The sequence below is a fragment of the Mauremys mutica genome, chromosome 2 (assembly GCF_020497125.1).
Source record: "Mauremys mutica isolate MM-2020 ecotype Southern chromosome 2, ASM2049712v1, whole genome shotgun sequence".
NCBI lineage: Eukaryota > Metazoa > Chordata > Testudines > Geoemydidae > Mauremys > Mauremys mutica.
Window position 1 is genome coordinate 295,340,445 of NC_059073.1, and position 12,625 is coordinate 295,353,069.

Genomic DNA, 12,625 nt, shown 5'->3' on the forward strand with positions numbered 1-12,625 from the left:
TTCTCTCTCCCCGCAGCCCGGAGCCGAGTGGCAGGAGGCCTGTGAGAGCTGCCACTGCCTGAACGGGAGGGCCGTGTGCACGGCCGGCTGCCCCCCTCTCTTCTGCCTCGAGGTACGGCCTGGCTCGGCTCGGCTCGGCCTGGCTCAGTTCAGCTCGGCTCGGCTCGGCCTGGCTCGGCTCGGCTCGGCTCTCCCCGGCTTGGCCTGGCTCGGCTCAGCCCGTGTTCCTGCTGCTGCTGCGGAGCCACCTAGGGCTGGCTGCACGTCTGCTCCCGTCCCCCAGGCAGAGCTGTGATGCCCCTTGGGGCACCCATGGGCAGCCTGCCCCCCATAGCCTCACGCTCCCCCTTTCAACCGGACCAGCCTGTGCACCCCCTGCCTGGGCCTGGGCACAGGGACAAGCCCTGGTCCTCCCCCGCCCCCCGCCTCTCTCAGCAGCCCCTGGGGCACAGCAGAAGGAGCTGGCGTGGGGGGCTCAGGGGGCCCAGTGCTGGGAGATCCCTCCCAAGGGAAGAGCGACTCTGAGCCCGGGCCGCATGGCCCTGGGCCGGCTCCTAGCCTGGGGACACTGCAGGCCGGAGCAGGGACACAGCCGGAGCCACCCCTGGCTGTGGAGACGGGTGACGGGCTGTGGGCCGGGCCCTGGCCTGGCCGCGGGGTGAGCTGCCCTGTGCCCGCGAGCACCAGGCCTGGCCCTGCCTGTCACTCACGCTCGCTCTCTCCCCAGGGGGAAGTGAAGGTGCAGGAGCCCGGCAGCTGCTGCCCCGTGTGCCGGAGAGAATCGTTCGGTACGGAGTCACCCGCGGCAGGCAGGGAGCCACTGGGGCCTCTTCACACGGGGAGTGTCTGGGGTGGCCCTGGCAGCGCTGTGTGCGGGGGGGGGCACTGGGGGCGGTCTCCCCTCTGTCAGTGCTGACCCCGGTGCCCCTGCCTGGCCCTAGGGGCGCTGTGTGCGAGGGGGGGCACTAGGGGGCGCTCTCCCCTCTGTCGGTGCTGACCCCGGTGCCCCTGCCTGGCCCTGGGGGGGCACTAGGGGGCGCTCTCCCCTCTGTCGGTGCTGACCCCCGGTGCCCCTGCCTGGCCCTAGGGGCGCTGCGTGCGGGAGGACACTAGGGGGCGCTCTCCCCTCTGTCGGTGCTGACCCCGGTGCCCCTGCCTGGCCCTAGGGGCGCTGTGTGCGAGGGGGGGCACTAGGGGGCGCTCTCCCCTCTGTCGGTGCTGACCCCCGGTGCCCCTGCCTGGCCCTAGGGGCGCTGCGTGCGGGAGGACACTAGGGGGCGCTCTCCCCTCTGTCGGTGCTGACCCCGGTGCCCCTGCCTGGCCCTAGGGGCGCTGTGTGCTGCAGGGAGGACACTAGGGGGCGCTCTCCCCTCTGTCGGTGCTGACCCCGGTGCCCCTGCCTGGCCCTAGGGGCGTTGTGTGTTGCGAGGGGGCACTAGGGGGCGCTCTCCCCTCTGTCGGTGCTGACCCCAGTGCCCTCGCATGGCCCTAGGGGGCGCTGTGCTGCCGGAGATGCCATTCTCAGGGGAGACATTGTAGCCCTGACGCTCACCCTGATTCTTCAGGCCCCAGGTGCCGTCCCGTTAGCCCTGGCATCCTGGCCCAGTCGGCCCCCACGTCCCCTCCGGACTGTGCTGGGGCTACTGCTTGTTGCGCTGGGCTGTTAGCCAGCTGCCGGGGGCCCCCCAGAGGAGGCTGCACACTGGTGCTGGGAGGGATCCTTTGGCCTGGGAGGGCTCGCAGGACGGGGGCTGGTGTGACTCCCCTCACTCCTTTGCAGAGGAGCCGTCGGCCGCCTGCCAGCGCTACACCGAGGTGCGGAACATCACCAAGGGACGCTGCACCCTGCCCGGCGTGGAGGTGAGCTACTGCAGCGGGCGCTGCGCCTCCCGCACCAACGTCATCTCCGAGGTGAGTGAGAGCCTGGTGCCCGCCCGGCGACGGGCACGAGGGGCCCAGGCAGGGATTGTGGGAGCCGTGCTGCCCCCGGCCCGAGCACTTCGCCAGCATCCCAGGCCTGGCCGAGTTGGGCCGCCACGCGGCAAGCTGAGCCGCAGGTTCCTGCCTCTAGAGACCACACCGGGCTGCGTGATCTGGCCTCCCACGCAGAGCGGTGGAGGGGGGCCGGGAGCTGAATCCCTTTGCCCCAAGGCCTGGGCACCGGCACCTCTCTCCATTACGAAGGGGGATTGGAAACGGGGATCGGCCAAGACGACGCAGCCCCAAGGGCCCTTTTCAATGCCGAAAATGGCAGATCGTGGCCTGCTGGCCCCGGGGCTGGTTTCCCTTTCTCAGCCCGCCTGGGCAGTGGTTTAGTGCTGGGAACCCCAGAGCCCCGCAAACTCCACAGTGTGCGTGGCCGGCAGCCTCCCGTTCCTTCCTGGCGCTTTGCGGGCCTCTGTCTGGAAGGGCTCCCATTCCGGCACTGGGACACCGTCAGCCGTGCTCCAGCGCTCACGAGATCCGCCGCATCAGATTGTAACCCACAAGCCCATTTCCCACTCCACCGAAACCCAACATCCACTGCTGGGCCCACCCCACGGGAGCTTTCACAGCGGAAGTTCCCTGCAGTCCCGGGGTCCCTAAGCAGGGCTCACCCACCCCCTTTCCTAGCTGGAAAGCCAGCACGGCATGGAGCCGTTAGCTGGAGACAGGACAGTGCCGGCAGGTCATTTGTTTGGCCTGGACTGCGTCTCTCCAGGCGTTCTCGCACCGCTCCTGTTCAGCCAGAATGAAATCCCCCGGCTATGAGCTCGCCTGCCCTGGCGGCTAGCCAGACTGCTCACGGGCCAGCGCTGCAGCTTCCAGACTGCTCCGCAGCCACTGGCTCCAGCTCCAGCTCCGGCTCCAGCTCCAGGTTCCCCAGCGTTATCGGCATGTCTGTTACAGCAGAGCCGGCGTCCTCTGCTCCCATGCGTTTCACTGCGCCCATCCCACACGCAGCAGCTGGCCTCCCATCCTTGTGTGTCAGCCCCACTCGAGCAAACTGGGCCAAGCTTTGCCCTTTCAGCCTGGCCCCCCGAGATTCCTCAATCCACCAGGCAAAATCCGGCTGAGCACTGCTAAATAGATCCAGCGCCGAGATCCTGGAGGGCCTGCTTGGTATCTGGGTGGGCCGAGAACATGCCCGATTCTCTCCAGCTCAGCTGGGGTCTCTTCTCACCCTCAGCTGCTAGGCCTGAGCTGGGCCCCGGCTGGCTCTGAACTACATGGCCAGGGCTTGTCCCAGGTCTGGGACCAGTCTCTGCTCGGGGGTAGGTTCTGCAGCAGCATCACAGCTGGGCCACCCAAGCTGGCTGCTCGTAACCCCCCGTCTGTTCATCCCTGCAGCCGTTCACTGGGGGCAAGACGCTGCCCTGAGCCCAGGGACTCCCGGGGCTGGGGCGTCATGGAGCTGGGACCCTCCCGGGGCTGGGGCGTCATGGAGCTGGGACCCTCCCGGGGCTGGGGCGTCACCGAGCTGGGAGCCTCCCGGGGCTGGGGCGTCACCGAGCTGGGAGCCTCCCGGGGCTGGGGCGTCACTGAGCTGGGATGAGCCGAGCTCTCTGGGAGCCTCCGGGGCTGGGGTGTCACTGAGCTGGGAGCCTCCCGGGGCTGGGGTGTCACTGAGCTGGGAGCCTCCCGGGGCTGGGGCGTCACTGAGCTGGGATGAGCCGAGCTCTCTGGGAGTCTCCCAGGGCTGGGGTGTCATGGAGCTGGGATGAGCCGAGCTCTCTGGAAAACGTCTTTTTCCCTGAACACAGTAGGAACAAGCAACAGGCAGGATCCTGGCTGCAAAGTCCCCAAACCCGCCCCTCTAGCGAGCTCTGTGCCCAAAGAGCTCTGTCTCTGCTCCCGCTGCAGGCCGCCTGCACCCCTGCTCCTCCCGCTGTCCGCTGGCTTCCTCTCTCCCTCACACCCAGCGCTCGGCAGACGTTCCCCTTCCCTGGTGTTTGCAGGCAGGGAACTCTTCAGCCCGCCTGGTTTAACTTCTCATCAGGCTTTGCCATTAGGTCTGTGGCCCTGCATGGGGGCTTCTGTTGTTTCCGCCTGTCACACATAAAAGGGGGTTAATTGCTCCTTCCATTAAGCCAGGAAGAAGCGGGCTTAGCCCACCCATTGGCTTTAGCCAGGTAGAGCAAAGCCCTGCATGGTGGTAGCCAGCACAACACGCAGCTGGATCCCCATGACCCCGCCAGCAGTTCACGTCCCTCGTTCCCAACCCACAGCCCCCCCCCCCCATTAGCCCGGTGCGGGGCCCTTTCCCTGTCTGTCCCCCGCTGGCCCAGGCCTGCCGGGACCGCAGAGCTTGAGCCCAGGCTGTGGCCTGTGCCCTGCCGCCCAGCTGCGCCTTCCCCCGCAGGAGCCGTACCTGCAGACGCTGTGTGACTGCTGCAGCTACCACCTGGACCCCGTCAGCCCCGTGCGCATCCTGAGCCTGCCGTGCGAGGACGGGGAGGTGGAGCCGGTGGTGCTGCCCGTCATCCACAGCTGTGACTGCAGCCCCTGCCAGGGTGAGTGGAGCGAGCGGACGCAGGTGTGACGGAGCGATTCTGGCGGGACCCAACTGAGGTGCCAAATCAGGACCAATTGCTCAAACCGGGCAGTCACAGCCCCAGGCTGGGGTTTCTCCACCTCTAAGGCACCAAACCAGCCAGACAAAAAGGACTTGGGTCTCACCCCACTGGCTAACCACAAGTCACACCAGCAATTCCCTTCGACACTCCAGTCTCCCAGTATCACCACCAGTGCACTCGTCCTGGGGATGAACGGTTATGAAAACCAACACCCCAATACAAGAAAACGGTTCTCTCGATCCCAAAGGACCAAGCCCCAGACCCAGGTCAATATACACATCAGATCTTACCCACAAATCACGCTGTTGCCAATCCTTTAGAATCTAAAGGTTTATTTATAAAGGGAAAAAGGTAGAGATGAGAGGTAGAATTGGTTAAATGGAATCAATTACATCCAGTGATGGCAAAGTTCTTAGTTCAGGCTTGTAGCAGTGATGGAATAAACTGCAGGTTCAAATCAAGTCTCTGGAACATCCCCCGCTGGGATGGGTCATTCAGTCCTTTGTGTAGAGCTTCAGCTTGTAGCAAAGTCCCTCCAGAGGTCAGAAGCAGGATTGAAGACAAGATGGAGATGAGGCATCAGCCTTATATAGGCTTTTCCAGGTGTAAGAACCTCTTTGTTCTCACTGTGGAAAATCCCAGCAAAATGGAGTCTGGAGTCACATGGGCCAGTCCCTGCACTTTGCTGAGTCACAAGGCGTGTCTGCCTTCTCTCCATGGGTCAGTTGTGTAGCTGATGGTCCTTAATGGGCCATCAAGCAGGCTAGGCCGAGCTGACACCAACTTGTCTGGGGTGTCACCCAGAAGCACAGCACCAACTTGAAATACAGACAGTATAGAGCCAACATTCATAACTTCAACTAACATGTATGTAACAATGATACATGCACACAGACAGCATAACCATAACCAGCAACCCATAATCTGGTTTTAGACACCTTAGATGACCCCCTTTATCTAAGATTTGGTTCCACTACAGGACCTTGGTTGCAACCCATGTTCTATATGGTCCCCATTTATATCAATAACGTCACACGGGGCTCAGGGGCCAGCCGGGCACGGGGCGGGGACTGGGCTCAGGGGCCAGCCGGGCACGGGGCGGGGACTGGGCTCAGGGGCCAGCTGGGCACGGGGCGGGGACTGGGCTCAGGGGCCAGCTGGGCAAGGGGCAGCAACGGCTCAGGGGCCAGCTGGGCACGGGGCGGGGGTGGGGCTAGCAGCAATGCTGGTCTGGTGGCACGGGGGCAGCAAGGCTCCAGCAGCCTGGCTCCTGTTCCTAGGTCTCACGCTGCCTCTGGTCCCAGAACCCACTGCCAGGGGGGTGACCCTGTGTGTCCCTGCATCACCCCACTGCATGGCACGGCCATGGGTATCACACACACTGTACCCCAGCAGTGCCCCTGGGTCTCAGCGTCACCCCACTGCATGGCACGGCCATGGGTATCGCACACACTGTACCCCAGCAGTGCCCCTGGGTCTCAGCGTCACCCCACTGCATGGCACGGCCATGGGTATCGCACACACTGTGCCCCTGTCCCAGCATCACCCCACTGCACGGCACAGCCGTGGGTATCGCACCCACTGTACCTCAGCGGTGCCCCGACCCAGCGTCACCCCGCTGCACGGCACAGCCGTGGGTATTGCACCCACTGTACCTCAGCGGTGCCCCGACCCAGCGTCACCCCACTGCACGGCACAGCCGTGGGTATTGCACCCACTGTACCTCAGCGGTGCCCCGACCCAGCGTCACCCCACTGCACGGCACGGCCGCGGGTATTGCACCCACTGTACCTCAGCGGTGCCCCGACCCAGCGTCACCCCGCTGCACGGCACAGCCGTGGGTATCGCACACACTGTGCCCCTGTCCCAGCATCACCCCACTGCACGGCACAGCCGTGGGTATTGCACCCACTGTACCTCAGCGGTGCCCCGACCCAGCGTCACCCCGCTGCACGGCACAGCCGCGGGTATTGCACACTGTGCCCCTGTCCCAGCGTCACCCCGCTGCATGGCACGGCCGTGGGTATCGCACACACAGCCACACCCTCTCTGCCTCTCCGTGCCTGGCGCAGGAGCATCTGACTACACCACGTGTGGGGCATTACCAGCCTTCACCCTGGCCTGGGCAGGGCCTCGCTTTCCCTGAACAGCCCTTCCCTAACTGGGTTTTCTCTCCTCTTCGCCAGGGGGGGACTTTCCCGAGCGCTGATGGCCCGTGGCCCGTGGCCCGTGGCCCGGGCGGGACGGGGTCTGTGCCGGCGGCTGAGGCGTGGCGAAGACAGCGAGATGGCAGCGTGCGTCCCAGCTGCAGGTCCCCCAGTGCCCCCCACGCTGCCCCCCGGGCTTGTCCTGCTGTAGCTCAGTAATAAAGTGAACAGAGCTGGGTCTGAAGGCGACTCCTCCAGCTGTTGCGGGGAGGGGGGGTTGTCACTGCTCCCCCCGCCTAAGGGAGCTGCTGGGCGTGGTCCGGAGCGGCGAATCTCACCCGTAGCACGGCCCACGACGCGGCCCCACGCTCGTGTGGGGCCTGCCACAGCCCACAATCCTCGGCAGGCGCTGGGCGTGGTCCGGAGCGCTGAGTCTCACCCATAGCACGGCCCACGACGCGGCCCCACGCTCGTGTGGGGCCTGCCACAGCCCACAATCCTCGGCAGGCGCTGGGCGTGGTCCGGAGCGCTGAGTCTCACCCGTAGCACGGCCCACGACGCGGCCCCACGCTCGTGTGGGGCCTGCCACAGCCCACAATCCTCGGCAGGCGCTGGGCGTGGTCCGGAGCGCTGAGTCTCACCCGTAGCACGGCCCACGACGCGGCCCCACGCTCGTGTGGGGCCTGCCACAGCCCACAATCCTCGGCAGGCGCTGGGCGTGGTCCGGAGCGCTGAGTCTCACCCGTAGCACGGCCCACGACGCGGCCCCCGCTCGTCTGGGCTGAGCTCGGCCTGGGTTCGGTCTCGTTTTGCCAGTGCTGGGGCTGACGCGCCCCCAGGTCCGTGGGGTGGCTAATGGGGTTAGAGGAACTTTCCTCCCTGGCGCCTCAGTCCTGCTGCCGGGGCTGGCCATGATGTGCTGCCAGAGCCAGTATTACCCCGCGAGGCTGATTTCCCTGTCACGCAGCCACAGCGTCTTGTCTGGGCTCACCCTGTAACCCGTCCCGTGGGAGTGGGCCAGGCCCCGGGACCTCAGTGCCACGGGGCAGGCCTGAGGCCTCCATGTCGCCAAGACGGGGCCTTAGCAATCCCCGTCTGCTCTCTCCACGCCCCCCCGGGATCCCCATCTCTCTCCACGGCCCCCCAGCGATCCCCGTCTCTCTCCGCAGCCCCCCAGCGATCCCCATATCTCTCCACGGCCCCCCATGATCCCTGTCTCTCTCCACGGCCGCAGCGATCCCCGTCTCTCTCCGCGGCCCCCCAGCGATCCCCGTCTCTCTCCACGGCCCCCCAGCGATCCCCATATCTCTCCACGGCCCCCCATGATCCCCGTCTCTCTCTGTGGCCCCCCAGCGATCCCCGTCTCTGTGGCTCCCCGTCTCTCTCTGTGGCCGCAGCGATTCCCATCTCTCTCTGCAGCCCCCTGTGATCCCCGTCTCTCTCCGCAGGCCCCCGCAATCCCCATCTCTCTCTCTCTGTGGCCCCCCAGCGATCCCCGTCTCTGTGGCTCCCCGTCTCTCTCTGTGGCCCCAGCGATTACCATCTCTCTCCTCAGCCCCCCGCGATCCCTGTCTCTCTCCGCAGCCCCCCGCAATCCCTGTCTCTCTCTCCACAGCCCCCCGCAATCCCTGTCTCTCTGCACAGCCCCCTGTGATTCCTGTCTCTCTCTCTCTCCGCAGCCCCCCATGATCCCCATCTCTCTCTCTCTCTCTGTGGCTCCAGTGATTCCTGTCTCTCTCTGCAGCCCCCCGCAATCCCCATCTCTCCATGACGCCCCGCAGCGAGTCCAGCCCCGCCATGTTGGGCCCTGCCGGGCACAGCTCTCCAGTCAGTCACTATCTGCACTGACCCAGCAGCCTTTGCAGATCCATGCTGGGTTTGTTAGGCGCTGGGCCTGGCCTCGGGACGTCGTTACTGCTGCACTGGGATGGGAGGGCTCAGACCCGGGCGTCCTGGGCGCGGCCAGTGAGCCCCGCTGGTCTGGAACGTCGGCTCTGGCTCCGTGGGGCCCAGCAGAGAGCGACTGAGTCTCCAAACGCCACCGCTCCTGCCAGGCTGGGCTGGCATGTGCCACCTGCTGCAGCAGCCTGTCATGCTGTGGCAATGGGTCAGCCGTGGGGGCCCCTTCTGGCTCCTCCATCGCTATGGGTTGGGTCAGCCCCTCCTCGAACGCCCCACTGCTGCTAGGTACCACGCACAGCTCATGTCTCCGCGCTGCCCAGGGGCAGCATGGCGCCCGGCTGCACCCACTAGGCAGCAGCGTGAAGCACAGAGGGAAACTGAGGCACGCATCAGCATCATGAAGCTATTGCAGAAAATCCCCCCTTCGCCACGGCCCCTCCCCATGGCAGTGACTGGGGCGGCTGCACGGGGGTTCCTGCCAGCGGGGCTGGGGCTGTTTGCAGCTGCCCAGTCCAATAACCCAGCTGGACCGGTCCGCACGCTGCAGCGCCGCCCTCCAAACAGCGCCCGCTGGAGCTGCCCTTGCGAAGCAGGGAGAGGCCCCCCGCTCCTCCCCACGCGGGTCCCTGAGTCGCAGCATCTGCTGCCAGCGGGGAAGCACTGCGACCCCAGCAGCTCTCGAACCCAGAGCGCCTGCAGGGCGGCTGTGTCTGGGCGAGCGTCAGCGCGGGAAGAGCTGCTCGCTGAACACCAGGGAATCTGCACGGGCGTGGGCCGTGGGCCTGCCCCGAATGTAGGGGGTGCATCACCCAGAAGGGGGGTCTCCTCCAGTCCACCAGCGACTGCATGAGGCACCAGGCCCTTCCAATGCGGCAGCAGCAAGAAACGCTTTCCCCCCAGCACCAGAGCCCACACGGGAACCTCTTCCCTGCCTGGGTGTGGGGCAAGTGTGGCCAGCCCAGCGTCCCCACCCACCAGACACCAGATGGGCCGGGTGAGGCCAGGGTCCCTCGTGAACCAGGTCTGCACCTCCCCCCTCCACCCCGGAGCACCCAAAGCCGGCAGAACTGTCCCAAACATACAGTCAGTGGCATCAGATCCACTCCTTCCATTGCAGGGCCTCGGGCAGTGGTGCCCCCCAGTCCCTCAGTCATCCGCTGGTTCCCTCTGGCCTTAAGGCCTTGACTCTGACTCAAAGGGCCACAGCCTTGCTCCCCTCCCGCTCCTGTGAACTACCCCTCGGCTGGCAAAACATTTACAGAGACTGGCTCCTAAGTTACCACGGTGGCGTTTTCCCCACGGGAAAGGGACGGGAAATGTCTCTTCTGTGGGGAGACGAGGGCAAGACGGACCCAGCCCATGCAATCAGCTCGGGCAGGTACCCTAAGGAGAGCGGTTCAAGACCCTGCACAGAACAGACTACGAAAGCAGTGTGACGGAGCGATTCTGGCGGGACCCAACTGAGAGTGCCAAATCAGGACCGATTGCTTAAACAGGACAGTTACAGCCCTAGGCTGGGGTTTTTCCACCTCTAAGGCAAACCAAACCAGCCAGACAAAAAGGACTTTGGTCTCACCCCACTGGCTAACCACAAGTCACACAAGCAATTTCCTTAGACACTCCAGTCTCCCAGTATCACCACCAGTGCACTCGTCCTGGGGATGACTGGTTATGAAAACCAACACCCCAATAAAAGAAAAAGGTTCCCTCGGTCCCAAAGGACCAAGCCCCAGACCCAGGTCAATATACACATCAGATCTTACCCACAAATCACGCTGTTGCCAATCCTTTAGAATCTAAAATCTAAAGGTTTATTTACAAAGGGAAAAAGGTAGAGATGAGAGGTAGAATTGGTTAAATGGAATCAATTACATACAGTAATGGAAAAGTTCTTAGTTCAGGCTTGCAGCAGTGCTGGAGTAAACTGCAGGTTCAGATTAAGTCTCTGGAACATCCCCCGCTGGGATGGGTCAACAGTCCTTCGTGCAGAGCTTCAGTTTGTAGCAAAGTCCTTCCAGAGGTCAGAAGCAGGATTGAAGACCAGATGGAGATGATGCATCAGCCTTATATAGACTTTTCCAGGTGTAAGAATCCCTTTGTCCTCACGGTGGAAACTTACAGCAAAAAATATGGAGTCTGGAGTCACATGGGCCAGTCCCTGCATACTCTGCTGAGTCACAAGGCGTGTCTGCCTTCTCTCCATGGGTCAATTGTGTAGCTGATGGCCCTTTAATGGGCCATCAAGCCAGCTATGCCGGGCTAACATCAGCTTTGTCTGGGACACTTCCCAGAGGCAGAGCATAATACAAAATATAGACAGTATAGAGCCAATACTTATACTTAAACTACAAAATGATACACAGACATACAGACAGCATAATCATAACCAGCAACCCAGAACCTGGTCTTAGACACCTTATGTGACCCCCTTCACTTAGGATTTGGTGCCACCACAGGACCTTGGTTGCAACCCATGTTTTATATGGTTCCCATTTATATCAATAACGTCACAAGCAGCTGTCTAACTGACCCACAGACAATGACCAAGCTGAGCTGCACGAGCAGCCTTTCGACTCGGAGGCCTAAGCAGAAGATGTTACTAATAACTAACCAAAGACTCAAATGACTCCAACCCAAACGCTTAGTACAGACCAAATGGTAACACAGACAACACCTCATTTCTTCGCTGCTCTTCAGCCATGATATTCTCCACACAGGGAGGCCCACCGTTCCTGGGGGTTCAGTACTGCAACAACAGGCCGTGTGTGCAGTGGATGGAGCCAGGGCCGCCCAGAGGATTCAGGGGGCCTGGGGTTTTCGGCAGCGGGGGTCCTTCTGCTCCGGGTCGTGGGGGCACTTCGACGGCGGGTCCCGGAGCGAGTGAAGGACCCACCGCCAAACTCCCGCCAAAGACCTGGAGCGGAAGAAGCTCCGGGTCTTCGGCAGCGGGTCCTTCACTCAATCCAGGTGTGTTTGGTGAAGGACCTGCTGCCAAAGACCCACCGAAAACTCTCATGTGGGCCCCTGTGAGGCCCAGGGCCTGGGGCAAATTGCCCCACTTGCCCCCTCCCCCCCCCCCGGGCGGCCCTGGATGGAGCAAGCTGCTATTCCATCTCCCTAGTCCAAAAATCAGTTTGGTAGATAGTCCTCAGATAAAGGAAGTATCAGTTATTAAAGTGAGAAGAACAGATTTAAAATTGTTATTCTAAAATACAGGTTAATAAAAACATTTCTAGTCCTCTGCATAGAATGCTTAAATTATCCCCAAATAGCAAGTTTGGTTTAAAAAGTCATAAAGGCACATCATGCATAACGTGATACTTGGTGAAATCTCCGTCTAGAACACACAACCAATTGGGGATTGTGCCCTGCTCCTTAACCGTCTGCCTGAGGTTGGCACTCAGTCACGAGCTCCTCCCGACGGCTCCAGCCCGCTCGTGGGTCAGTAACCGGTTAGCAGGGGTAGAAAGGGCAGGAATAACTAGTCACTTTTTACAATGGAAAGGGGTAAAGAGCAGGCGTCCAAAGTATGCGACGAGACTACAGACGTTCGGGCTGGTCAGTTTAGAGCAGAGATGCCTAAGGAGGGATACGATACAGCACCGGTTCTCCACCGGGCGTCTGCCAAAAGAACCCTGGGCTTGACCCACCTCTGCTCACCTTCGCGGGCCACCAAGCTGCCCGCCTGGTTTGCGGGGGGGAAGGGGGACACAACAAAAAATGGCAGTATCCCTGCAGAAGAGCGATCGCCCCCCAGCCACTGACTCCGCGAGCAGGCAGCAGCTAGCCAAGGAGACACGCCCCTGCCCTGCTACATTAGTGGGATGGGAGGGAGCAGGTGACCCCGGGTGCCCCCCTGCTTCACCTCTGGTTGGGGATCCGCAGGGCTGGGTATTTAATTTTTGGGGCCCCCGGGACAGAAAGGTGAGAAGCACTATGCGAGAGGTCTGTGAACCCATGAATGATGTGGCTAAAGAGAAGAGGGAAGCGTTATTGACCCTTTCCCACCGTGCAGTAAAG

At 62.6% G+C, this 12,625-nt stretch overlaps 1 protein-coding gene and 1 non-coding gene across 2 annotated transcripts in view; one reads left to right on the top strand and one right to left on the bottom strand.

Annotated features, from left to right (window-relative positions):
- The window catches only part of LOC123363313 (SCO-spondin-like), a 153,155-nt gene extending 146,216 nt beyond the window's left edge, over positions 1 to 6,939 (top strand). Inside the window, exons 109-113 of the mRNA XM_045004174.1 lie at positions 17 to 112; positions 728 to 788; positions 1,781 to 1,911; positions 4,343 to 4,493; positions 6,743 to 6,939. Of these exons, the coding sequence (XP_044860109.1) occupies positions 17 to 112; positions 728 to 788; positions 1,781 to 1,911; positions 4,343 to 4,493; positions 6,743 to 6,765 (462 nt within the window). The 3' untranslated portion in view covers positions 6,766 to 6,939. The remainder of the gene's footprint in view (positions 1 to 16; positions 113 to 727; positions 789 to 1,780; positions 1,912 to 4,342; positions 4,494 to 6,742) is intronic.
- Positions 6,940 to 11,631: 4,692 nt separating this feature from the next.
- On the bottom strand, positions 11,632 to 11,826 carry LOC123365518. The gene has a single exon (XR_006577643.1). It is a non-coding gene; the product is annotated as a U2 spliceosomal RNA (small nuclear RNA).
- Positions 11,827 to 12,625: the final 799 nt, after the last annotated feature.